The following is a 24,376-nucleotide window of genomic DNA, read 5'->3' on the forward strand; positions in this document are numbered from 1 at the left end:
GCTTGTATTGCGATGTATTTCCCCCTCAGGACTGCTTTTGCTGCATCCCAAAGATTTTGAACGGTTGTATCTTCATTCTCATTAGTTTCCATGAATCTTTTTAATTCTTCCTTAATTTCCTGGTTGACCTTTTCATCTTTTAGCAGGATGGTCCTTAACCTCCACGTGTTTGTGGTCCTTCCAAACTTCTTGTTGTGATTAAGTTCTAATTTCAAGGCATTATGGTCTGAGAATATACAGGGGACTATCCCGATCTTTTGGTATCGGTTCAGACCCGATTTGTGACCCAGTATGTGGTCTATTCTGGAGAAAGTTCCATGTGCACTTGAGAAGAATGTGTATTCAGTTGAGTTTGGATGTAAAGTTCTGTAGATATCTGTGAAATCCATCTGGTCCAGCGTATCATTTAAAGCTCTCGTTTCTTTGGAGATGTTGTGCTTAGAAGACCTATCTAGTATAGAGAGAGCTAGATTGAAGTCACCAAGTATAAGTGTATTATTATCAAAGTATTTCTTCAGTTTGGTTATTAATTGGTTTAAATATTTGGCAGCTCCCACATTCGGGGCATATATATTGAGGATTGTTAAGTCCTCTTGTTGGATAGATCCTTTGAGTATGAGATAGTGTTCCTCTTCATCTCTCACTATAGTCTTCGGGGTAAATTTTAATTTATCTGATATAAGGATGGCAACCCCTGCTTTCTTTTGAGGACCATTTGAATGGTAAATGGTTCTCCAACCTTTTATTTTCAGGTTGTAGGTGTCCTTCTGTCTAAAATGAGTCTCTTGTAGACAGCAAATAGATGGGTCCTGCTTTTTTATCCAGTCTGAAACCCTGCGCCTTTTGATGGGGTCATTAAGCCCATTCACATTCAGAGTTACTATTGACAGATATGAGTTTAGTGTCATCATATCTATTCAGTCCTTGTTTTTGTGGATTGTTCCACTGAACTTCTTCTTAAAGGGGAATTTTAAGAGTCCCCCTTAAAATTTCTTGCAGAGCTGGTTTGGAGGTTACATATTCTTTCAGTTCCTGCCTGTCTTGGAAGTTCTTTATCTCTCCTTCCATTTTGAATGAAAGCCTTGCTGGATAAAGTATTCTTGGTTGCATGTTCTTTTCATTTAGGACCCTGAATATATCCTGCCAGCCCTTTCTGGCCTGCCAGGTCTCTGTGGAGAGGTCTGCTGTTACCCTAATATTCCTCCCCATAAAAGTCAGGGACTTTTTTTCTCTTGCTGCTTTAAGGATCTTCTCCTTATCATTGGAATTTGCAAGCTTCACTATTAAATGTCGAGGTGTTGAACGGTTTTTGTTGATTTTAGGGGGGGATCTCTCTATTTCCTGGATCTGAATGCCTGTTTCCCTTCCCAGATTCGGAAAGTTTTCAGCTAGGATTTGTTCAAATACATATTCTGGCCCTCTGGCCCTTTCCGCGCCCTCAGGAACCCCAATTAAACGTAGGTTTTTCTTCCTCAGGCTGTCATTTATTTCCCTTAATCTATCCTCATGGTCTTTTAATTGCTTGTCTCTTTTTTCCTCAGTTTCCCTCTTTGCCATCAACTTGTCTTCTATGTCACTCGTTCTTCCACCTCGTTAACCCTCGTCGTTAGGCCTTCTAGCTTGGATTGCATCTCATTTAATTGATTTTTAATTTCTGCCTGATTGGATCTAAATTCTGCAGTGATGAAGTCTCTTGAGTCCTTTATGGTTTTTTCTAAAGCCACCAGTAGCTGTAAAATAGTGCTTCTGAATTGGCTTTCTGACATTGAATTGTAATCCAGATTTTGTAACTCTGTGGGAGAGAGGGCTGTTTCTGTTTCTTTTTTTTGAGGTGAGGTTTTCCTTCTAGTCATTTTGCTCAGTGCAGAGTGGCCAAAAACAAGTTGTATTGGGAAAAGGAGAAAAAGAGAGAGAAGGAAAGAAAAGAGAAAAAGAAAAAAGAGAAAGAAGAAAAAAAAGGGAAAGAGAAGAAAAAGAAAGAAAAAGAAAGGAGAAAAAAGAAAAAAAGGGGGGGGGTGGGGGAAGCAATCAGAAATCAAGAAGAACGAAAGAAAAAAACACAAAACAAAACAAAAACAAAAACAAAAAAACAAAAAAAAAAAACAAAAAAAACACGGAGGAGTATCTTCGGTTCTGTATACTTTAAGTCCCTTGACTTCCCTTGGAACTGGTCCGTCTCGCTGGTCTTCTGGGGGAGGGGCCTGCTGTGCTGATTCTCATGTGTTAGCACTTGGGGGAGCTGCTCTGCCCCTGCCTGGTGCAGGGCTCGGTGGGGGTTGTTGACCCCGTGAGGCCCCGGGAGGAAGCCACAGTGGCGGGGGCAGCTCTGGGACCCTGGAGTCAGCTCCCGCAGTAGCTCCGGGGCTCTCCGTCTGCAGGGCCTGGGGGCTCCCGGGCGGGGCCGCTGATCTGCTCAGTTCCAGGCAGGAGCGTCCTCGCTGTCCTGGGCCCTCCCGGCCTCTGCCTGTCCCGGGGGAGGCCGGATCCTGGGCTGTGTCCCGGCGCCCTGTGCTCCGGGGCCTGCGCTGTTGGATTCGCTCCCGCCCCGCAGCCCCCTCCGCGGAGCCGCCGCCCGAGCCCCTCCGAGCTGTTCCCGGAGCCGCGCCGCCCCCTCCGCGGAGCTTCTTCCTCCGCCCGAGCCGCCGCCGCTGAGCTGTTCCCGGAGCCGCGCAGCCCCCTCCGCGGAGCCGCCGCCCGAGCCCCTCCGAGCTGCTCCGGGTCCCGCCGAGCGCTGCAGCCCTTAGGGAGCTCGGCGCATCTCCCCGGGGCGCAGTTCCTCTGTTACTGTCCCAGGGAGCCCGAGGGCATCCCCGCCTTTCTGGGGATCCTGCTCCAATTCCCGGGGAGCCCCTTTCCGCGGGGAAGGTCGGTGCAGCTCCTGCTCCTCCGGGCCGGGGCTCTCCTGTCCTGGGGACACTCGCCCCGGCCTCAGCCCGGCTCCTCGCGGGCCCCTCCCCCTTGGAGGCCTTTTGTGTCTTTATTTCTTTTTCCCCGTCTTCCTACCTGGTAGAAGCACGAACTCTTCTCACTGTAGCGTTCCAGCTGGTCTCTCTTTAAATCTCAGGCCGAATTCGTAGATTTTCAGGATGATTTGAATGTTTTCTAGGTAATTTGTTGAGGACAAGTGACTTGGAGACCCTGCTCTGCCGCCATCTTGCCCCTCCCCCCCCGGGTTTTTTTTTAAATGAGTTTTCATAAAAAATATTTCCTGTAACTTAGAATGGGGTTTTTATTATTTTTAAATGAATTAACATATGTTTAAATATTTCTTAGTTTCATTTTCTAACATGGCAAATATGGATAGATATGGTCCACATAAAAAAGTTTATTGAGTCCTCAGTAATTTTTAAGAGTGTAAAAGAGATCCTAAAACCAAAAAGTTTGAGCACTGTTGGTATAGGGATAAACACTGTGTATGCTCTGGAGCTAGACCAGCCGGGCTTGAATCCTGGTTTTGCCGTTTGCTAATTGTGTGACTTAAGGCAAGTTATTCTCACTGCTATAGTCTCCACATCTGAGAAATGAGGATAATCCTCATTTAGGCTTCATAGAGTTGTGAACTGTGTGAAATTAGTGTGTATGCTTTTGTGTAGACCTAGGGAGAAACTGTAACTCTTGACAGATTTAGAGGGGTATCCCTGATCTCGAATCACTAGGCCAATGAGAATAAAGAGGTAAGTGTAGCTCCTAAGCAGTTTCCGGAATCTTTGCCCTGAGATGGACTGCCATGCCTTCTCACCACTCCATGCCACCTTGAGCCTGTGTCTTTGCATTTGTGCACTGTTGGGCAGTTGTCTGTCTTCTATGTCTGCCTCTCTCACTAGCCTGTCACGTTTGGATCTTTTTTTTTTTTTTTTTTAAAGATTTATTTATTCATGATAGACACAGAGAAAGAGGCAAAGACACAGGCAGAGGGAGAAGCAGGCTCCATGCCCGGAGCCCGACACGGGACTGGATCCCAGGACTCCAGGGTCGTGCCCTGGGCCAAAGGCAGGTGCCAAACTGCTGAGCCACCCAGGGATCCCCACGTTCGGATCCTCATATCAGGCACTGTCTCACCCCTGGCAGATGCTAAATGTCATGGACCTTTGTGGAATGAATGAATGAATGAATGAATGAGTGAGTAATTCTGCATTTTGCTGCTCATAAAGTTCACAGACCGATGATCTTTTGTAATGTATATGAATTATAAGGAAACCAAATACTATCACAGATATCTAAGGTGCTTTAAAATACCACTTAAGTTCTGTGGAATGCTTTGAATAGTCACAGGTGAATTTGCATCTCAGCCCTAGGGCTGTGAGCTGTGTGACCCAGAGCATGTCATTTATGTTTTTGTTTAGGTAAAGAGGAAATAATGAGACCTAATTCTCAAAGATGTGAGAATTACCTGAGATAATGTGTGTATCATGTTCTGCTCCATAATGTTACCTTCTGTGCCTTCCTTCTGTATAAAATTAGGCAGCTGCCTATCTCGCATGACTCTGTGGCATAGTTGGCTGTGTGATTTTTGAGTTTCATATTTAGCAAGCATTTGTCATAAAATATGGTAGGCATTTTCACAGGCTTCATGACCTCATGGTTGCATTGGATGTATTTTTTGTTACACTTTATTGTATCTTTATAACAATATTTTAGATGTAACTGAAATAGTGCTATCCTTTGACCTCGTCACTCAGGTTAACAGTAATGAAATACAGGGACACTAAAATTATTGACTTTGAATCTGAATTTATTGAAAAGTAACAAAATTACACAAAGAATTCTTTACCAAAAGAGTCAGTGCAGTTTGGTTGGTTGGTTTTAGAAAGAGTCATCTTACTCATTTGGGTTCATCAGATCCATCATGTTTTGGCTATTCAAATGGGGTCAATTTACAAAATTTCAGTTTATCACAACTTTTCCAGAGTGCGTATGTTATATCAGCACTTGTATGGCAGAGAAGTATAAGCTTCCCAAACCTGACTCTGCATTCAAATTGACTGTGAAGAATTCATTTCTGGTCTGCACTTGTGGAGATCCTGATTTACAGGTCTGACATGGGGGCTTGGAAGTGACATTTTTAACATGTACCATGGGTGATGCAGACACAGCACAGGTTTGGCATGTGGCATGATGGTGGAGACACCATTGTGAAAACAGTATGTGGCTAAATGAAAGGGATGAGGAGCGGTGCCTTCATCAATTGCCTTGGTGTTCTGGTAATTGGCAAGGAGTGTGCCATTATTACAATAAGCTTTTAAGAAAAATAGCACAAATAAGATAATTCTGGTTCCCTTTCTGCCTCATATATTCAGGGAGAGAAACTTTCCTAGTACCTTTCCCCATTATCCACAAGCAAGAGCATATCATTAAAACCCCTAATTTTGGGGCACCTGGGTGGCTCAGTGTCTGGTTAATTTGGGGCACCTGGGTGGCTCAGTGTCTGGTTAATTTGGGGCACCTGGGTGGCTCAGTGTCTGGTGGTTAAGTGTCTGTCTGCCTTTGGCTCAGGTCATGATCCCAGGGTCTTAGGATCAAGTCCCACATCAGGCTCCCCACAGGAAGCCTGCTTCTCCCTCTGCCCATGTCTCTGCCTCTCTCTGTGTGTTTCTCATGAATAAATAAGTAAAATCTTAAAAAAAAAAACAACCCTAATTTTAATGTAAGAAATTAGGCAGAAATAAAGGACTCAGGATTAAGTGTGCTTTGTTGAGGGATTTTTGGAAGGCAGAATGGTGTTGCAAAAAAGAGCTTCGATTTTGTCTGTGCTGTTTGGCCTGTTCTGTGCCTCTCGGCATTACTTAACCACTGGGAGCCTAGTATTCCTACCTACAAAATGGGAATAGCATGATGATAATTAAACATGATGATTTTTGTACCATCTCTATACTTAATAGGCCCTCCTTAAGTGGTAGCTCCTGCTACTATTGATTATACTCTTAATGCTGAAGGGATGTTTTGTTTCTTGTGGAACATTGGTTGCTTTAAACTATGAAGTCCATTTGTGAGCCAGCGTTGACCTAGAGTAGAAGTCCCAGTCCCCAGGAGAGATGCCCCCCCAACAGACATGCTGTGCCTGCCAGCTGCAGTGGCCTTGCTAACAGGACCCCAAGAGCTGGAGGGACCTGGTGGCCAGCCACAGGTGTCTGAGCCTCTTCTCTCCTCGCTCCATTGAGAAGCACAATTATACATTCATGTTGCCATCTTGTGTCTTGGGGTTTATTTTAAGGCTTTACATCCTGTTTTGTTCAGAAAATCTTAAGTACTTACTGTCTACCTGCAGTGGTAGAAATACATTTAGGCAATGGAGCTCACATGCTAGTGATTGTGTTTTTTTTCTCAGTGGGAACATAATGTGTTCCACCCAAAAGAAGACCTTTATTATGGTCCTGAGACTGATTAAAGATTATTTAAATTTCAGTTATTTAAGTAAATATAGGGCCTATTTATTAAAACCTATCATAGTACGTAACTCTAGAGATCTACTCTAGAGCACGATGCCTATAGCTAACAATACTGTAGTTTATATTTATAGCTAAATACTATATTTTATATTTAATGCTTGCTAAGAGGTAATTCATATGTGAAATGTTCTTACCAGACAAACAAAAATTAAAAAAGGAGCTGGGAGAAGACTTAGGTGATGGATATGTCTGTGGCCTTGATGATGATGTATACTTGTCCCCAAACTTGTATCCCTATTTTGTATACATTATATATGTACATCTTCTTAAATGTCAGTGATACCTTAATAAAATGGTATTTTTTTTTAAAACTTATCTGAAGAAAGGAATTTCTGGAGTCCAGGTACTTTTTTTTTAGAAACATTTTTTTTTGAAGTACAGTTCTTTTTTTTAAAATATTTTATTTATTTATTCATGAGAGACACACAGAGAGAGACATAGGTAGAGAGAGAACCAGGCTCCATGTAGGGAGCCCAATGTGGGACTCGATCCTAGGACTCCAGGATCACCCCCTGGGCCAAAGGCAGTTGCTTAACTGCTGAGCCACTCAGGTGTCCCGAGTCCAGGTACTTGTAGTTTTAGATAGGTTAAATGCCAAATATATCAACATGAAATATAAATTCTGATATTATGTACAATTTGAGTCAAGATACTTAAGTAGTCTTTGGATTGTCTTTTAAAATCCAACATTAAAATAGGATTTTCTCTTTGTATTTAAGATCTTTTTATTTATTTTTTTTTTTTTTATTTTTTTATTTATTATTTATGATGGTCACACACAGAGAGAGAGAGAGAGAGGCAGAGACATAGGCAGAGGGAGAAGCAGGCTCCATGCACCGGGAGCCTGATGTGGGATTCGATCCCGGGTCTCCAGGATCGCGCCCTGGGCCAAAGGCAGGCACCAAATCGCTGCGCCACCCAGGGATCCCTTTAAGATCTTTTTATTATGGGATACTCTTGTATACTTGTGGTGACTCTGTGTGGTCGGTAGGACTGGGCTGATTCCTTTTTCTTATCGGTGTGAGGGACTGGGCACCCTCAGAGGTCTCCTGACTCTGTTCCAGCCCCCAGATCTGAAGAAGCATGAGCCAAGGGCTGCATTTGGGGCACAGACCCGGGACACAGGGCTCACTGGCAGGGCTTGGGCGGGATGAAAGAACACCTTCCTCTAAGTGCCAGCTTGTGTTTGAGCTGCAGAATCCCATGATGTGATTTCCTTCCAAAATCCTGTACAGAGCCCCTACGCAAACTGGATCATCGTATACTTGTAATTAACCCTCTTTAGCACTAGATGGCTTTCTCTTGTTTTTGTTCCCCAGGAACTTTTACCAAGCTTAGGTCTACCGATTAGTTTGAAAGAGAGAAAATCACTTTGAGCTAAGCTCCATAGAATAAAGAATATGTTTATAACTGGTTATTTAAAAATGTACCCTAATTCTGTTAATATATATTTATTGAGTTCCCATTACGTGCTAGAAACAACCAAGTACCATGAACATATGCAGATGATTCATTGATGCAATAAATGTGTGTTGAGCGTTTACTATGATTTTATTTGTTAGAAACTGGAGATACAAAGGAGATATAAGACACAGTCCCTGTTAGTCAACTTATGAGTTAACAGGGGGAGAAAAAATATAAACTAAATATGTAGGTAGTTTAGTAGTGGCATAAATATGTATGGACTGTGGGGCAGCCCAGGTGGCTCAGCGGTTTAGTGCTGCCTTTAGCCCAGGGCATGATCCTGGAGACCTGGGATCAAGTCCCATGTCAGGCTCCCTGCCTGGAGCCTGCTGTCTCTGCCTCCCTCTCTCTCTCTCTTTCTCTCTCTCTCTCTTTCTGTGTCTCTCATGAATAAATAAATAAAATCTTTATAAAGACAAAAATAAAAAAAAATATGTATGGACCATGATGGGAGCCTACAAACATTTGTGGGGTGGGGCAGATGACCTCCCAGAGGAAGTGGCACCTGAGTAGAGCTTCAGATGACTACTGGATAGTCAGCATATACATCTGGGCCTCTAATTATGTGTCCAGGTGTTTTCTGACTCAGAGAGAAAGGCCCTCCAGATGAAGGAACCTTTGGGGGAACTCAAGTTTTTCTTTAGGGTTTGTACAAAGGGTACTCGGGGCAATAGAGGTGAGTTACTGTAATTCAAGGCAGATTGTGCTAAGTCATATAGTACATAGGATACAGACAATGCTCAGCTTTTATGAGTGGGGTCAGAACAATTTTTTTTTCTAAAAGATTTTATTTGTTTATTCATGAGAGTCACAGAGAGAGAAGAGAGGCAGAAACTCAGGCAGAGGGAGAAGCAGGTTCTCCACAGAGAGCCCCATGCGGGACTTGATCCCAGGACCCCTGGATTGCAGAACTGAAGGCAGACGCTCAAACACTGAGCCACCCAGGCATCCCAAAACAACTACTTTTTTTAAATGTGAGTCTCTCTCAGAAGTTCTTGATTGTGAGCACAAAGTGACTTTGGCTAACTGAAGCAAAAGAGGAGTTTATTGGAAGTATACTAGGTAGCTCACAAATGGACAGGAAGGCCCAGAAAATGGGCAGGAACCTTGGTGATAATTCACCAGGAGCCCAGCCAGGGATATGGTGTTTGTCTTGTGAGGGTGAGCCAACATAGCCACCACTCTACTGCTGCCCCTGGAATCCTGGTGATAATGTTACCACAGGTAATTTATCAACATGCTTTGTCTTTGTGTCATTTCCTCAAGATTCAAAGTCTTTGGATGGAATATCCCGTTGAGTGAGCCTAGGAGGCTGTCCTAGTTCCTAGAACACAGAGAGAGAGCCTTCCAGCTTCTATAATGGGAGAGAAAACCTACCTCCAAGGTGTACACAGTGAATTCAGGGTTGCCTAACACTGGAAGTATTTAATTAGAGGCGACTGACTCTCAGGAATATGGTAGGAAGCAGTTGGCAGTTGAGTCACCTAATTTCAAAATTATTTTGCATTTCTGTAGTGTTATGAAAATAATATGCTAAAATTTAGGAAGCTTTTCAAAAGGTCTCTTAAATCATGGATTCTGAGTCGTCCTCCCTACCTCTACCTGAGTGACACTGAACTCTCCATTCCTTAAAAAAGATGAAAGGTTTCATGACTCAGTCCCTGTGCTTGCCCTTTAACAGCGTGTCGATCTCTCTCCTTAGCACCCTCTCCTCACTCCACTGCGGATTAATATCCTCCTCATTTTTCCCCATTCTGCTCACCTGGCTCTCCTTGTCATTTCAGCTCAGTATCACCTCCCTAATCAACAGGTATGATGAATTACTTCTGGGCCTCCGAAGTCTTGTGTCCCTTTAATAGAGCACTTACCCTGAAGTGAAATTCAGGTAGTTGTGTGCACATTTGTCTCCAGAGCTAGATCATAATATCCTGAGACCAAGGGTGTTCTTACTCATTTCTTGGTGTTTACAGCTCCTGGCACAGTGGCCTGTTGAACTCAATTGTTACTTTAAAGGTTAACCATACATTTTGCATTTTGGTTCACATTGATAATATCTCAGATATTTCTAAATAAGCTAATTATAAAGTTAAACGTTGCATCACTTTAAATCACAAATTCCATTTTGAGAAAGTCTAAATTAAATAGCTATTAGCACATTCATTATTCTACCTGTTTTCTACAACAGATAGATTGGTCCAGGGATTAGAATTCACATTTGGTGCCGGGAAAGACTATATCGTACAGAAGTTGGGAATCTTAGAAAACTTCCTCCCTCCCACCCTTCTTCATCATCATCTTAGGTTGCAAATAATGGTTCCTTGGAGAAAGAGCTAGTCCAGTGCTCGGAGATTCCTGTTTAAAAACCTGTGTGCTGCATGCAGGTGTTCTAGAGCAGGGTGCCATGACCTGTGTTTCGCTCAGGCCTCAGGCTCCTATAGCATGGATGGCCAACCCAGGTGAGGACTTGTGAACAGACTTGCCTTTATTTTTCAGGCACCAGTCATGGATTCTTGAGGCCACTTCTAGACATTGTTCCTAGGGCATCTGTCTCCCTGTGTGGAGTAGTCCAGTCCCCCCGGAAAAATCTCCAGTTCTGCCAGAGTCAGGCTTGGTTGCTTACATTTAACTTTGAGACCATTGGCACACTCAGCAAATTCCTTAGCTCTTTGAAAGGGATGGTAGAAGCCACAGAATTGTTTGTTGCTGTGTTTAAAATCTGTTACAAAGTTATAGGAGTTTATTCTAATCTAGATGGTGAAGTTGTTTTTAAATGCACTAAGAGGTTTTGGGGTACTTGGGGCTGGCAGAGAGTTTTGGGCTTTGGCGGAGTAACGCCTGGGAATTGTCTTGCAGTCAGTGGAGGGTTTGAGGAATGGGCCTCTGGCCTGCCTCTCAAAAAGCACCACTGGCAGGCCGGGAGAGGGGATGGGGGCGGGGGGGTGCTGCTCTCTCAGGGAACAGAAAAGTACAAGGAATCATTGGGAACTCTAGAGACTGGCTTTGGAGGAATCTTTGACCTTTTCTTTCCTTTTAAAGATTTTATTTCTTCATTCATGAGAGACACACAGAGAGGCAGAGACATAGGCAGAGAGAGAAGCAGGCTCCCTGTAGGGAGCCCCCTGTGGGACTTGATGCCAGGATCCTGGGATCATGCCCTGAGCCAAAGGTAGATGCTCAACCACTGAGTCACTCAGGTGCCCTGATCTTTGACCTTTTCTTTAAACTCTTACCTGGTAGTGAGACCATCCTAGAGGACGATGCCATGTTCTGCATCAGTCAGCAAGTAATAGGAGAGCATATCTTTTACATCCTCCCTGCAGAAAGTAGCAGGTATGGGTCTGGCACCTGCCTTCCAGCTTCCCAAGGAGAGCAGCACCAGTCTATATTAAATGACTGCTGTAAAATACCAGGTGGTTTGAGGTTTACATGCTAAGTTGTGTGCTTCTCATTATAATTGCTGCCATAGTTGAGGTAAGGAAGGCCATTGTGTGTGTGTGTACGTATGTGTGTGTGTGTGTGTGTGTGTGTGTGTGTGTGTGTGGTGTTTGACGGGAGGTAGAGTGAGTTTTGTTGGGGTGAACTATAAAGGACTTGGGGAGAGGAGTGTGAAGCTGGGGGATGGCATTCCCAGCTGGAACTTGGAAAATGAAGTGACATGTTCACAGGACTCTGGGATGCCAAGTGGACCGCCAAGGCTGTTGACAGCAGAGTCAGGGGCCTGGTAGCAGGCAGCCTTGAAAACCAAACAAAATTTGGACATGAAGCTTTAGCTAAAACGGTTTTGTGTAAGCAAGTGGTATTGTTAGTCATGAGATTTAAGGATAGGAGATTCCCCAACTCTGTGAGTGTTGGGTGATAGTGGGGTGATAGATTGAAGGTCCTCCAGTGTCTAAACGTTAAGGACACTTCTGAGCCTGTTCTCTTCACCTCTTTACAGACTCAAGATCTGATCTTAGGGAAGTAACTAGTTATGGTGGAAGTGAAGCAGATGAGGTCACTAGGCTCTTGTCCTTCTCGGCTACCCCAGAAAACTCACTTCATTTTACCTTAATTCATTTTTTCTTTCACACTGAGGTCCTTTGTTATGGCCATATTGAGTAAGAAAAAAAAAAGTCTTGTTCAGAGTCACGTTACTTAAAGGCCTCTGGACAGTTACAAAGAAAGTCACAGCATAAAACCATAGTGGGAGGGAAGCTTTCAGTGCTTTAGAAATAAGCCAAAAGCAGTCATGCTCATAGAGAGCAGCAAAGGATTCTTCTTGTTGACACATGCCATGCAGATTTGGTAAAGAAGAAGGGACCATTCTTGGTGAGATGGATCATCGTTAGTATTGGGCAAAAATGTTGATCCATAGGGATGGCACATGTGTGCCCCTCCCCAAAGAAAGACCCTACACAGAACTGACTCCTTTACACTGGCCTTAGCTTGTTCTCCATTGCTTTTCCACTTTCCCCATGTAGAGGAAAGCTGTGTCAGTGGTAATTCTGGGACAAGGACTGGTTTGAAAGAAGCAGGTGATTGTAAGTAAGTCAGGAGGACCTTATGTGGAAATAGTCTTTACACCCCTGAGACAACTATGAGTCCACAGAATCCTTGATTGGCTGTGTACTGCCTAAAACTGGTGCAGTTCCTGAGCCCCTGGGTGAAGGGGCTGGGGCTGGCTTGGTGGGAGTGTTATCTAGGAGTGTCCAGAAAGGTGGCTGCTTCTCTCTCCAGTTTTGCTCTTGGGTATGGATATGGAGAATGCTAACAAAGCCCACAGCATTCCCCTCATCTGTTATTGTATGCCACATGTTTACTTCCAGTTTCTCCTGTTAGATAGCCTTGACCCTGTGGGGTAGATCGCGAAATCTGCGATTGCACAAGAAAAGAGACTCAATTTGTGCTATAGGAGTTACTAGAGAAGATTCTGAAGGTGAGTAGGAAGGGGAGGATTATGTACCTGTGGGATTAAGGGTGAGGCCTCTTATATTTTTGCCATGTAGCCCAGGAATCTCACGCAGCAGACCGAGTGGCACAACATTCTTGTCATTTTACCTGCCTTTCAGGTGAGAAAACTACAGACAGTGATTCCTGCAGGGTGTGTCAGGGTTGGGAGAGTTCACGTGGTTCTCTGGGCCTAGCGGAACCATGATCCCAGGCCTGCCCATCTGCCAGGTCCATTTGGTCGTCTGCTGGGCTCTTCTTTCTGCCACTCCAAGGAGCGGGGGCAGCAGTGGGAATGCGTGAGACACCCGGGTGTACAAAAAAAGAAATCTTAAGTGATTGTTGATAGGCAGTTGGACATCCCGTCCCGCAGTCTGCGGTGTGTGAGAAGTGCTTTCGCTCTTTCATAATATTGAGGCCTTTGGACAAAATGGTGGGAGGCGGCGCATCCCTGGTGCCCTCTGTGCTGACGGGGCCGGCGGCGATTCCGGGCACTGCTCGGTGGCCTGGCGCCCTGGACCCCTGGCCCCTGCTCGCCTATGGCAGGCCCTGGGATAAGGTGTGGAAAGTCCGTTTGTGCCAGCGTCGTTGCTCCTGGTTCTTGGGCTGCGCAGGGATAGACAGGAGGCTGGACCCCGAGGTGAAGGGCACAGGCGAGGGGCCGCCGCTCTGGCTGCAGGGAGACTCCGCCCCGGAGAGCGGCCGGGAGAGCAGCCGGACTGGACGGGACCAGGACGGGAAGGGGAACCGCAGGGAGGCCCTGCTGCTGCGAGGTTCCCGCTCAGGTTCCCACGCCCGGTTAGTATGCTAATTAGGGGCGGGGCGGGCAAAGGGTTCCATCGTGATTGGTTGGAAGGGCCTCACCCTGATTGGTTGAGGCAGGCGATTCGGGCTTCGATTCGCCCATTGGTGCTTTCTGGAGCCGGTCCTGTGTGTTGGGTGGGGCGTCTTGGTTGTGCTGAGACCAGCGGTTTAACAGGAACTCCGGACAGAAAGCGCCGGGGCACAGGATGTTTTCGCTTGGGGCCTGTTCCCATGGTCCCTGTCTCACCGTGAGGATGAGAATGGCTTCGTGCAGAAGTTCTGAACTAGGGTCTATATTGAATGCATATATCTACACACATAGACCCTGCACACTCCTTAAATGCATGTGCACATGTACATATGTACCCTTAATTAGGCCTCAGTTTCATTAGCAGATTGCTCTCCGCTCTCACATTTCTGAGTCGCGTGACAGGTGGTGTTGCCCAAAGGTGTCGTATGCTTGGACATGTCGTTGCTCGGCCAGATCCACTATGAGAAAACACCACACTCTCTTTCTTCAACTGAAGTGTGTGGGCCCTCAGCTCCTCCCTCACGCTGATTTGGTGGGGGTGGGGCTAAGGGTGCAGAAAGGTCTTTATGTTTGCAGTTTTGCCTGTTGCAGTGCATTGTTCTCCCTCCAGCTTTGTGGGGAGTGCCTGGGCCCTGTCCCTGGAGATCCCAATTGTGGAAGTCTGGAGGAAACCTGATCACTGTAAGGTGCGGCCAGCATTGCACCTCCCCCTTCTCTGATTTCCCACCAACATTTCCACTGGCTGAAGTAGAAGCCACATCAGGATTTGCCTTAGGATCCAGGCCATCCACGATTCCTAATTTTAGTCTGTGATAGATGTGAGCACACATGCAAATACTACTTCGTGTTTTGAAGTAAAGAAACTGAGGAGGATGATGAGTAAACCCCATCTATGGCCTAAGAATAACTACTCACTGCTAGCTTTGGCCTTGTGAGAAATTGTGTGTGTGTGTGTGTGTGTGTGTGTGTGTGTGTATAAAACCTAGGAGGAGATTTCAAGTTACTTTCAAATTAGTTTGAAGTTATAGCTGAGAAACATTTTTTATTCTAATGGAATTATCATTTGGTCAAGGATTTTAATACAAAAAAAAGCATGATTCTTCCTCTAGAGTAAACTAAGCTCCTTTTGCAAAAACAAACAAACAAAAACAAACGAACAAACAAACAAACAAAACCCTTACATGTGGTGCCTAAGCAGAGCAGTCTGTGCACAGAGGCCAGAGAGCCTGGGTGGGTGCAGCAGAGCGTTCCCACGATGTTGTATGTCCATATCAGTGTTATGGTAGTGGTAACTCGTGTTCGGTGCCTGCAGGGTTGAATACTTTGTCACGTTTAATTAGAACAGGAAGCACACTCCAGTTTGTGTGTGAAGCAGATAAACTGGAGCTGAGAGGCCAGTGCTCGGCAGAGAGCCAGAATCCATGACCCTTGCTCACGCGGCCACATGGGACTCGAGAATCCTTGAGTGGGGCTTAGTGCTCTGTCCTGGGCTAGGAAAGGCTCTTGCTCACACATGGTCTGGCAATAGGGCCAGCCCCTCTCTGTGTCTTTTATGTATGTGGTGACACAACTGCTCTTCCCATTTTACCTTCCTTCTCTGGCCTCCCCACCCCTGTCCTTTCTGTTCTGCCCCTTGACCATCCCGAATTTTGAGGATGCATCGTGTTCAGTCAAGGGCTTGATTTTTGTTGGTGTTGCTGCTGGCACCCTTGGTACTGGGTTGTGTGAAAGCATCATGACTTCACTCAGTGTGTCTTAAAGGTTGTTATTGTGACCTCTCGGGTCATTTTGGGGGGTGGCTGAACTTGTGATAATTCTGAATGGTAACTTTGGAATTTTATGAATCAAAAAGACAGCTCTGAGTTGAATGTGGGAGAATGCCTCATGGGCTTTTATGAGTCACACAGGAAGGAGGAAAAGGAGGACTTTATTGGCACTGACATGCACTTTGCTTCTTCCCCAGGTCCTTCTCCTGTGTGTTACAGCCCTGGTAGTCCCACCCCAATTCTAGAAGATCCCAACTACTTTTTCCCAGACTTTCAGCTCTATTCTGGGAGACGTGAAGCATCTGCTTTGACGGTGGAGGCAACTGGTAGTAGCATCAGGGAAAAAGTTGGTAAGTACTTTTACTGGCATTTGGGTTGGAAAAACAAGATGATCATATGTTTCTGATTTTTAGCCTTTTTGCATAGTTTTTTCTCTATCCTTGTTTTAAAAATCAGCCAGTTGTATTATCAATTGTCTCTTTATTGGTAGGTGCCTTATTTTTAATGTTTGTGCTATGGTGTCAATAGACTATTTTACAATGATACGTGACTCTCTCAATAGACAGAGTTCTTATGTAGGAACTTGAGAGTTATGCCACTTATTCCCTAATTTTTCTCTAATTCCTCAATACTTTTTTGTATTCTTTTCCAGAATCTCTTTTTCCTTCTCCGCTTTCACTTTTATCTCCTTTTGCAAATAATTGAGAAGTTCAGAAGAAATTCAAAACTATAGTAGGGAGGGAGCTGCTTCCTTTGTGAAAACTTCCTGCCTATTTTTGAGGGCTTTTGAAATTGGTAAAAACTGGGAGGGAATCTTTAAAACCCCTGTAGGGAAGGATCTCCTGGTTCTTGGCAAATGTGCTGATGAAAAGAGAAATCAGTAGTTTTCATGCTTGATGAGACTCTTATTGCTTATTTTTTTGCCCCCCCCCTCCATCATTCTCTTTTGGAAATATATTTTTATTTGAATTTTTATTCAGGTTTTTCACAATGTTTTTATCTTTATTTTTTTTATTTTTTATTTTTTTAAATCTTTTATTTATTTATTTATTTATTTATGATAGTCACAGAGAGAGAGAGAGGCAGAGACACAGGCGGAAGGAGAAGCAGGCTCCATGCACCGGGAGCCCGATGTGGGATTCGATCCCGGGTCTCCAGGATCGCGCCCTGGGCCAAAGGCAGGCGCCAAACCGCTGCGCCACCCAGGGATCCCTATCTTTATTTTTTGAATGTGCTTGTGTCCCAAGCCTTGCAGAGCAATTATCCTGAGGGTAGGGACTTTGTTCTTTTTACCTTCTACCCCCAGCACCTGTCAGAATGCCTGGATGTAATGGGGTGGCAGGAAGGATTTGCACAGTAAGAGGGTGGCCCACTTCAGCCCACATCTATCTCTCTTTCCTTGGGTTCCTCTTTGCTCATTACAGCTTTTTGGCAGTTCATCTTACATGGACTTCCAATAACCTGTTTTTAGGGTTTGAAATTTTTTATTGTTGAGCTTTGGGTTTATATCTTCATTACAGTATACATTCTTGAAGGTAGGGAATAAGTTCCAATTTACTGCACATGTAGTCTCATGTTATAGATATGACATCTGCCCATTTTAAGAGAGAGATGTTCAGAGAAACCAGACAACTTGTCCGAGGTGTCAGAGGTATGATTTGGGGTGCAGGGGAAAGAGGCAGTGGTATGATTAGAGTTGAGCTTTGGGGAGCCAGTCTAAAAAGTTCTTGACTTGGCTGGACAATTATTTTCTGAATGCCTTCTGTGTATCAGGGTAGTGTTCTAGACACTGGTGATACAGCAAGTGAATATAGCAGATACAACTCTGCCATCCAGTTCTTGAATTCTAGAAGAAGAGGACAGATCATAAATGCCATGTGGACTGGAGACCAGAGGCAGGAGGTGTTATGAGGCTATTCAGGTCCTCTAGGCAAGTGGGAGGGAGAGCTGGGACCTGGGAAGTGGCTGAGGGCATGGAAGTTAGGGTTGCAGTGCTATTGCCAAGACACTAAAAATATCATTTAGTGTCACTTCTACTCATATTTTATTTTATTTATTTTTATTTTTTAAAAGATTTAAAAAATAAAAGATTATTTATTTAATCATGAGAGACACAGAAGGAGAGGCAGAAACACAGACAGAGGGAGAAATAGGCTCCCTGCAGGAGCCAGATGTGGGACTTGATCCCAGGACCCCAGGATCATGCCCTGAGTCAAAGACACATGCCCAACCACTGAGCCACCCAGGTGCCCCTTCTCATATTTTAATACCAAAAAGAGTAAGAGGGATGTAACCCTTCATAGCCTTTGCCAAAAAAAGATAGGCATAAACCTAATGACAAGTGTCTGTGTGTATGTACAATATACATATATGTATATATCTTATAGGCATATCTATTACTTTGTTTTTTTTCTCATTTCACTGTGGACTGAGAAAAACTAGCTTGGCAGTTGATCAAATGTGGGGAGAAAAGGAGACAAAGGATCAAAAGTCTGTCTGAAATTTCTCTCTGGATGGCTCATATGATAAGGATGCCACGTACAGAAAATACAAAACAAACAAACAAAAAGGCAGCCTTGGGATAGAAAGGTGGTTTGAGTGGGGAGATGATGTGTTCTAGGTATGTATAGAAACACAGAGCCATTGTTGCTTGGAATTGTAGAACTGGGCTGCTTGGCTATGACCCAGTTCAGTTTCCTCAATTTATCCATGAAGAGATCGAGCTCAGAAAGATAGGTGATTTGCTCGAGGTCATGCCAGTAGTAAGTGCTGGAATTTCTACTGTCCTCATGCTAATTTCCTCAATACACTACTTCCAGCATTGTTTTGAGATGAATAAGTCTTTTGTTTCATGGCACTCTTGTAGGAATTCTTTGACTGGTTAACTGTTGGATCCCCTATTACATACAGACACTGGCTTGTGTGCTAGGAAGGCCCAGATGAATTGAAGTGATCCTTGCCTTTTAGAAATAAAGAGTCTTGTGTAAATAAATTGTTGCCATCTGCTGCCATAATTGCTCTAATAGGATATGTACAAATGGAGTGGAGACTTAGGAGAAGGAGGGCTCCGGCCTGCTGGGCTGCAGCGGGACAGGCTATACTCAGAGGTAGCTGTGGAGCTTTCACTGAAAGCAGTCTAGGAATTTCCCAGAAAGATGAGCTGAGAGGCATCTTTCTCAGCAAAGGGAGGAATGTGAGCAAAGGCCTAGAGGTGAGAGAACTGGCATGTCTGGGAGCTCTATGGTCTTAGGTATTGCTGGATTTAAGCGCTGAGGGGTTGCCAGGGAAAGGAGGTGGTGGTGATGGCCCGAAATGTTGCTGGACCAGGCGACGTAGTACCTGCTACATCTTAGGGTAGAATGCCCATTTCATCTTGTAATTAATATGGAGGAATTTTGTGCAGAGGAGCGATGCAATTAGGTTTTCCTATTTGAATAATCTTTGTGGAAGATAGATTGAGGTCTAAGGGGTGGGTTTGGAGGTGGGAACGAGACTAGCAAAATAGAAAATAGATAAGGAGGCTGCTGGAATTGTCTGGGTATGAGACACCAAGAGCTTTGCAGTGTTGTGGAATGAACATAGATTGTGTTGTAAAATGAGTCAGACCCTGGCACTGGCTTTTCTGCTCTTCCTACCTCTGCAACCCCTGTCATTTGCCTTCTCTGAACCTTTTTCCTCTTCTGTGAGATAGGGGACATTGACATTTGTCTCATATGATTGTGCCTCATACGATTATACATGGAATAAATGAAATCACGTAAGGAGAGAATTAACACAATACCTGATATGTCATGTGCATTTTTAAAATGGTGCTTGTGGTTCTGTTGTGGTTATCAATAGTAAACTTGGAGATTGGGATGGGAATGAAGAGGGTTGGGAGAGGCATTTAGGAGTAGCGTTGGCAGGCTGAAACCGGATGTTGGGAGTAAGGGAACGGAAGGAACTTTGGAAAACTGCCAGGTTTCTGGCTTGGCGGGGAGTAGATGAGGAAGGGATATGGGGTTTGGTGGGTGGATAAGTGTTGGGGGTGAGGAAGACATCGTGAGTGTGGCGAACCAGCAGGCCATCTGCTGGTGGTTGTAGATGTGGGTCACAAGTCCGTGATTGAAGACTGGTGGCTGGTGTGATGCCCCAGGAGGTTCCATTAATTGAGGGTGGGAGAGCTTTCAGGGCAGAGCTAGGGGAAACACCAGAACTTAAGGGGCAGATGGAGAAAAGAGAGAAAGAAAAGAAGTGCAGAGGGAGGTAGGAGCCCAAACAGGGTGGAGTGTGGGGGTGGGAGACTTGGATACTAAATCAGGAGAGCATTTCAGGAAGTAGGTGATCAACATGCCAGATGCTTCAGAGAGGTGATGTGCGTCATACGGGAGATGGAAACTTCTTATTGGGCTTGGTTGCTAATCAGAGCTGTAGGGAGGGTGGTGAATGGGGCATTTGGAAAGTGGAGACAGGGAGTATAGACTGCTTGCTGAGGACAGTCAGAAGAGAGGGGGAGGACAGACACACAGGGGCAGTTAGAGGTACATGGGTAGGTTCACGGAAAGGGGATTCCTTTTTGTTTGATCTTGTTTTTTTGCTTCCTTTTTTTTTTTTTTTTTTTTAAAGATGAAGACTTGGCATGTTTATATGAAGAAGGGAAGGAGCTGGTGGGGAGTTTAAAGAAGGGAAGGGAGTCAAAGACACAGCAAGGTCCAGGAGGAAGCAGGCGGTGAGGGAATGGAGAGCAGTAGAGATGCTGTGAATGGGAGAAACACTTCCCTGAGAACCTACAGAGTAAACGGAGGTGCTGTGGTGTATTTAAGATGTTGTCTTTAAAGGCTCCCGTAGTGGCCGCCCCGGTGGCTCTGCTGGCTAAGTGTCTGCTTTTGGCTCAGGTCATGATACCAGGGTTCTGGGATAGAGCCCCATATCGAGCTCCCTGCTCAGTTTGGAGACTGCTTCTCCATCTCCCTCAGCTCCTCCCCTCGCTTGTGCTCTCTTTCTCTCTTTTGCTAAATAAATAATCTTTAAAAAATATAAAAAGAATAAGCTACCCTGCTTATTACAGCTACCCTGTAGCTACCCTGCTAATTACTGTCGGTGTAGGTCCAGACCTGCACCCCTGTGGCGCAACCTGATAACCTCTTCCCTCTGTTTGCCTCCTAGTCGAGGACCCCGTGTGTCACTTCCAGCCCCCAAGCCTCCTGAGGACCTCAGAGGTGGAAATGAGAGGTTCCGAGGATGCAGCAGCTGGGACAGTGTTACAGCGGCTGATCCAGGAACAACTGCGGTATGGCACCCCAACCGAGAACATGAACCTGCTGGCCATTCAGCACCAGGCCACAGGGAGCGCCGGACCTGCCCACCCCACAAACAGCTTTTCTTCCACGGAGAACCTCGCTCAAGAAGACCCACCAATGGTCTACCAGTCGGCACGCCAGGAGCCTCAGGGTCAGGAGCACCAGGTGGACAATACGGTGATGGAGAAGCAGGGGCGGTCTGCGCAGCCTCAGCAGAACAGTGAGGAGCTGCCCACTTATGAGGAGGCCAAGGCACAGTCCCAGTTCTTCCGGGGACAGCAGCAGCAGCAGCAGCAACAGCAACAGCCTGGGGCCGTTGGCCATGGTTACTACATGGCCGGGGGCAGCAGTCAAAAGGCCCGGACCGAGGGGAGGCCCACGGTGAACCGTGCCAACAGTGGTCAGGCACACAAGGACGAGGCGCTGAAAGAACTCAAGCAGGGCCATGTTCGCTCCCTCAGTGAGAGGATCATGCAGCTGTCCCTGGAGAGGAATGGTGCCAAGCAACACCTCCCTGGCTCAGGGAATGGGAAGGGGTTCAAGGCAGGCGGGGGCCCCTCCCCAGCCCAGCCTGCAGGCAAAGTGCTGGACCCCCGGGGTCCTCCGCCTGAGTACCCCTACAAGACCAAGCAGATCATGTCCCCCGTCAGCAAGACCCAGGAGCACGGACTCTTCTACAGTGACCAGCACCCTGGGATGCTCCACGAGATGGTCAAGCCTTACCCTGCTCCTCAGCCCGCGAGGACCGAAGTGGCCGTCCTGCGGTACCAACCACCCCCCGAGTATGGAGTAACCAGGTGATTATCTGTCAAGCCCATGGGTTTAACCTGGCTTTGCGAAATTCAGTGGTCATGTTCTTAGCACTTGTTTTCAAGGCACGTAAGGTTTTTGCCATAGGGTGGTTTTTTTTTTTTTTTTTTACATGTGATATTTAATAAGCTACTTCGTGGCCCAGATACATAGAGTAAAAGAGAACAGAGATCAATTGAGGATTTTCTCCAAATGTAAGAGTTGAGGGATGTAAGAGTTTCTGAGTTGAGGGATGTTGGCAGTCCTTGGGAGCCCTGCCTAGTGGCCAGGCAAAGCAGCAATTTTCCTGGCTGGCTCTGTGGAGAGCGTCCAAACTCCTGGAGCATATTATTACCGTGGGGTTTTATGGAGCCTTTCTTCATTGTAGATTTGAAAGGAAAGTGTAGTCTGCATGCTAGAAGAGAGAGGTTAAAGGGGCCATAGAAATCGTATAGTCTCACCTCTGTACTGAACAGTTGAGACACTAAAGCACGGAGAGACTCTACATTTCCACAGCCCATAACTCGGAGGCTGCTGGAGCTAAGGCTCAAGTGTCCTGACCCTCAAAATCTCTCCCCTCTGTTGCCCTAATCCTAATCCCTCTTCCGACGATGGGTGGGTTTAGCAACACTTACTGCGTGTCCACTCTGTGCAGTCTTGTACCAGGTTCAGAGATAAATAAGGGCACCTGGGTGGCTCAGCAAGTTTAGCATCTGCCTTCGGCTCAGGTTGTGATCCTGGGATCCTGGGATCAAGTCCCACACTGGGCTCCCCAGAGGGAGCTTGCTTCTCCCTCTGCCTGTGTCTCTGCCTCTCTCTGTGTCTCTCATGAATAAATAAATAAAATCTTAGGGGAAAAAAAAAAAAGGCTTCTGCCCTCAAGGACCTTATGGCACAGCACTGTCCTGGGAGAACCAGCACCCAAGCCCATCACTGCTATGTAGTGGGCTCTTTTGAAGACATGACTCAGAGTCCTCAGAACCCGAGAGATAGTATGACTCACAACTGGAGGCACTGGGGACTGCCCCACAGAGGAAGTGACATCCAAGTTGGGTCTCAAAGGACCAGGAAGAGCAGTGGGGAAGGTGTGCGAAGAGATGGGGTAGCAGGATGTGCTGTGCAGAGGGGGTGCTGCTGGTTTGGTCTGGGATGTGCCATGGGACCACTGGCAGGTTAGGGTGCAGCCAGCAGTGGCAGAGATGGGCTAGAACAGGGAGCTGAGACCAGCCGGTGAGGGTCTTTGAGAGTCCTACTGTGGAGTTTGGAACTTAGCCATAGGCAATTGTGAAAGCCAGTGTTTTCAAGGAGAGTCTCTGTTGATGTTTATTAGGCTGACTTTGGTGGCAGTGAAGGATGAATCGGAAGAAACAGGACTGGACGCCATGAAGACCTTCAGGGACAGTTTCAGTAGTCCAGCTAAGAATTGGTGATGATGCCCTATGCTGGAGGCTGGAGGTCTAGGGGAGTGTCATCATATGCTGTGAAAGGCAGAGAAGGAGAATTGACGGGATTTAGTGACTGATTAGACACAGAAGTTGAAGAATAATACGGCAGTTGGAAATCAGGCTCTCTCAAGAGAGAAACTGGGTCTGAAGGTACATTTTGGGAGCTATCAGCATTGAGATGTTGCCGAGCTTCTTGGTGAGAGTGTGGAGCATGAGAAGGCAGGTGACTATGGCCTATTATTGGCTATGTCTTCATTCTCACAAAGGACCTTATTTGTCTGTTTCTAAATCAGATGAGATGAGTTTTCCCTGTGTGACCCCAGCCACTGTGCGCAGGGCATACCTTGGCTGTACATCTTTTGAAAAGGGAGTGATTGGGCCTTGGCAGAGAGAGAGAGAGAGAGAGAGAGAGAGAGAGAGAGTGTGTGTGTGTGTGTTGGCTGACCTGCCCTTTACTTCCCAGCTGCTGACACATTTCCCTGCATATGAGGCAGGGAATGCCAGCTTGGAAGCAGTAGAGCACCTTTTAGACCTCTGACAGGCTGCAGAACTCATTCTTCCTAAAGGTGGCATAGTCTAACCCACTATATGGGGCCCACGGGGCTCTTGCTTCTTACCTTTTCTAGTTCATTAAGTCACAAGAGACATTTAAACTTCAAAATGATCAGGTTTGAAGAGGACAAGAATGTCTTTCCATCTCTGGTATTGGTGCCACATTGACTTAAGACACTTGTTTACAGTCACCTATGATGTTTATCGCAGAATCTTATCAGAGTAGGGTTTGTGGTATTTCACATCTTTTCCTGAACATTTGACTCAGCCTCTAGAGCTTGAGAGAAGGGGGGGACATCCCCAAAGGAAGTCTACTTTTTCTCTTTGGCTTTATAGTGATGCATTAAGTGGATCCTTTTGCTTTTTATCATCTGGCTATAGGTGTGATACGAGGTGGGAGACAGGGTAGGGCGGGGAGGGAAGCATCAGGAGGAGACCCACCCAGTTACCTGTGGAAAGTGTCCTTTGTCTCAGTTATGATGTCAAAAAGAAGAAGAAATGTATGAGGGATTGGAGCCAATTGCCAGGCTTGGCAGCTGGATTGACATGGCACATCAAAATGGTCCGGAAGACGTAACAGACGGGCCTTTGAGGCTTGGGCCCAGAGCTACAAGGGCCCTTTGTGAGCCTGGCCGTGGCTAGCCAGCGTGGCTCCAACAGCACAGCTCGGGCTGACAGAGTCAACAAAGTTGTATCCACACCAGTCCTGCTTCAGACATGTCCAGTGTGGTCTGGATTCCAAGGGTTGGATCTGGAACTCAGCAATGTGTCATGGTCAAGTTTTCTTTGACCCAGGAGATGAGCAGGGCTCCTTTTAATTTCATGGATACATTTCCCTCTGCCTAAAGTGTTATCTGTTTGTCATTCATGGCGA

At 45.9% G+C, this 24,376-nt stretch overlaps 1 protein-coding gene across 3 annotated transcripts in view; it reads left to right on the forward strand.

Moving 5' to 3' along the window:
• Positions 1-24,376, forward strand: part of AMOTL1 (angiomotin like 1) — a 156,814-nt gene that overhangs the window by 72,042 nt on the left and 60,396 nt on the right. For 2 of the 3 annotated variants that reach the window (XM_041729970.1, XM_041729971.1), the window contains 2 exons: positions 15,635-15,787; positions 20,583-21,513. In XM_041729970.1, coding sequence (XP_041585904.1) covers positions 15,635-15,787; positions 20,583-21,513 — 1,084 coding nt within the window. Of the gene's footprint in view, positions 1-13,213; positions 13,218-15,165; positions 15,171-15,634; positions 15,788-20,582; positions 21,514-24,376 lie in introns of those variants that run through there. The other variant, XM_041729972.1, reaches the window with a different exon arrangement.

Source organism: Vulpes lagopus, chromosome 15 (genome assembly GCF_018345385.1).
Source record: "Vulpes lagopus strain Blue_001 chromosome 15, ASM1834538v1, whole genome shotgun sequence".
Classification (NCBI taxonomy): domain Eukaryota; kingdom Metazoa; phylum Chordata; class Mammalia; order Carnivora; family Canidae; genus Vulpes; species Vulpes lagopus.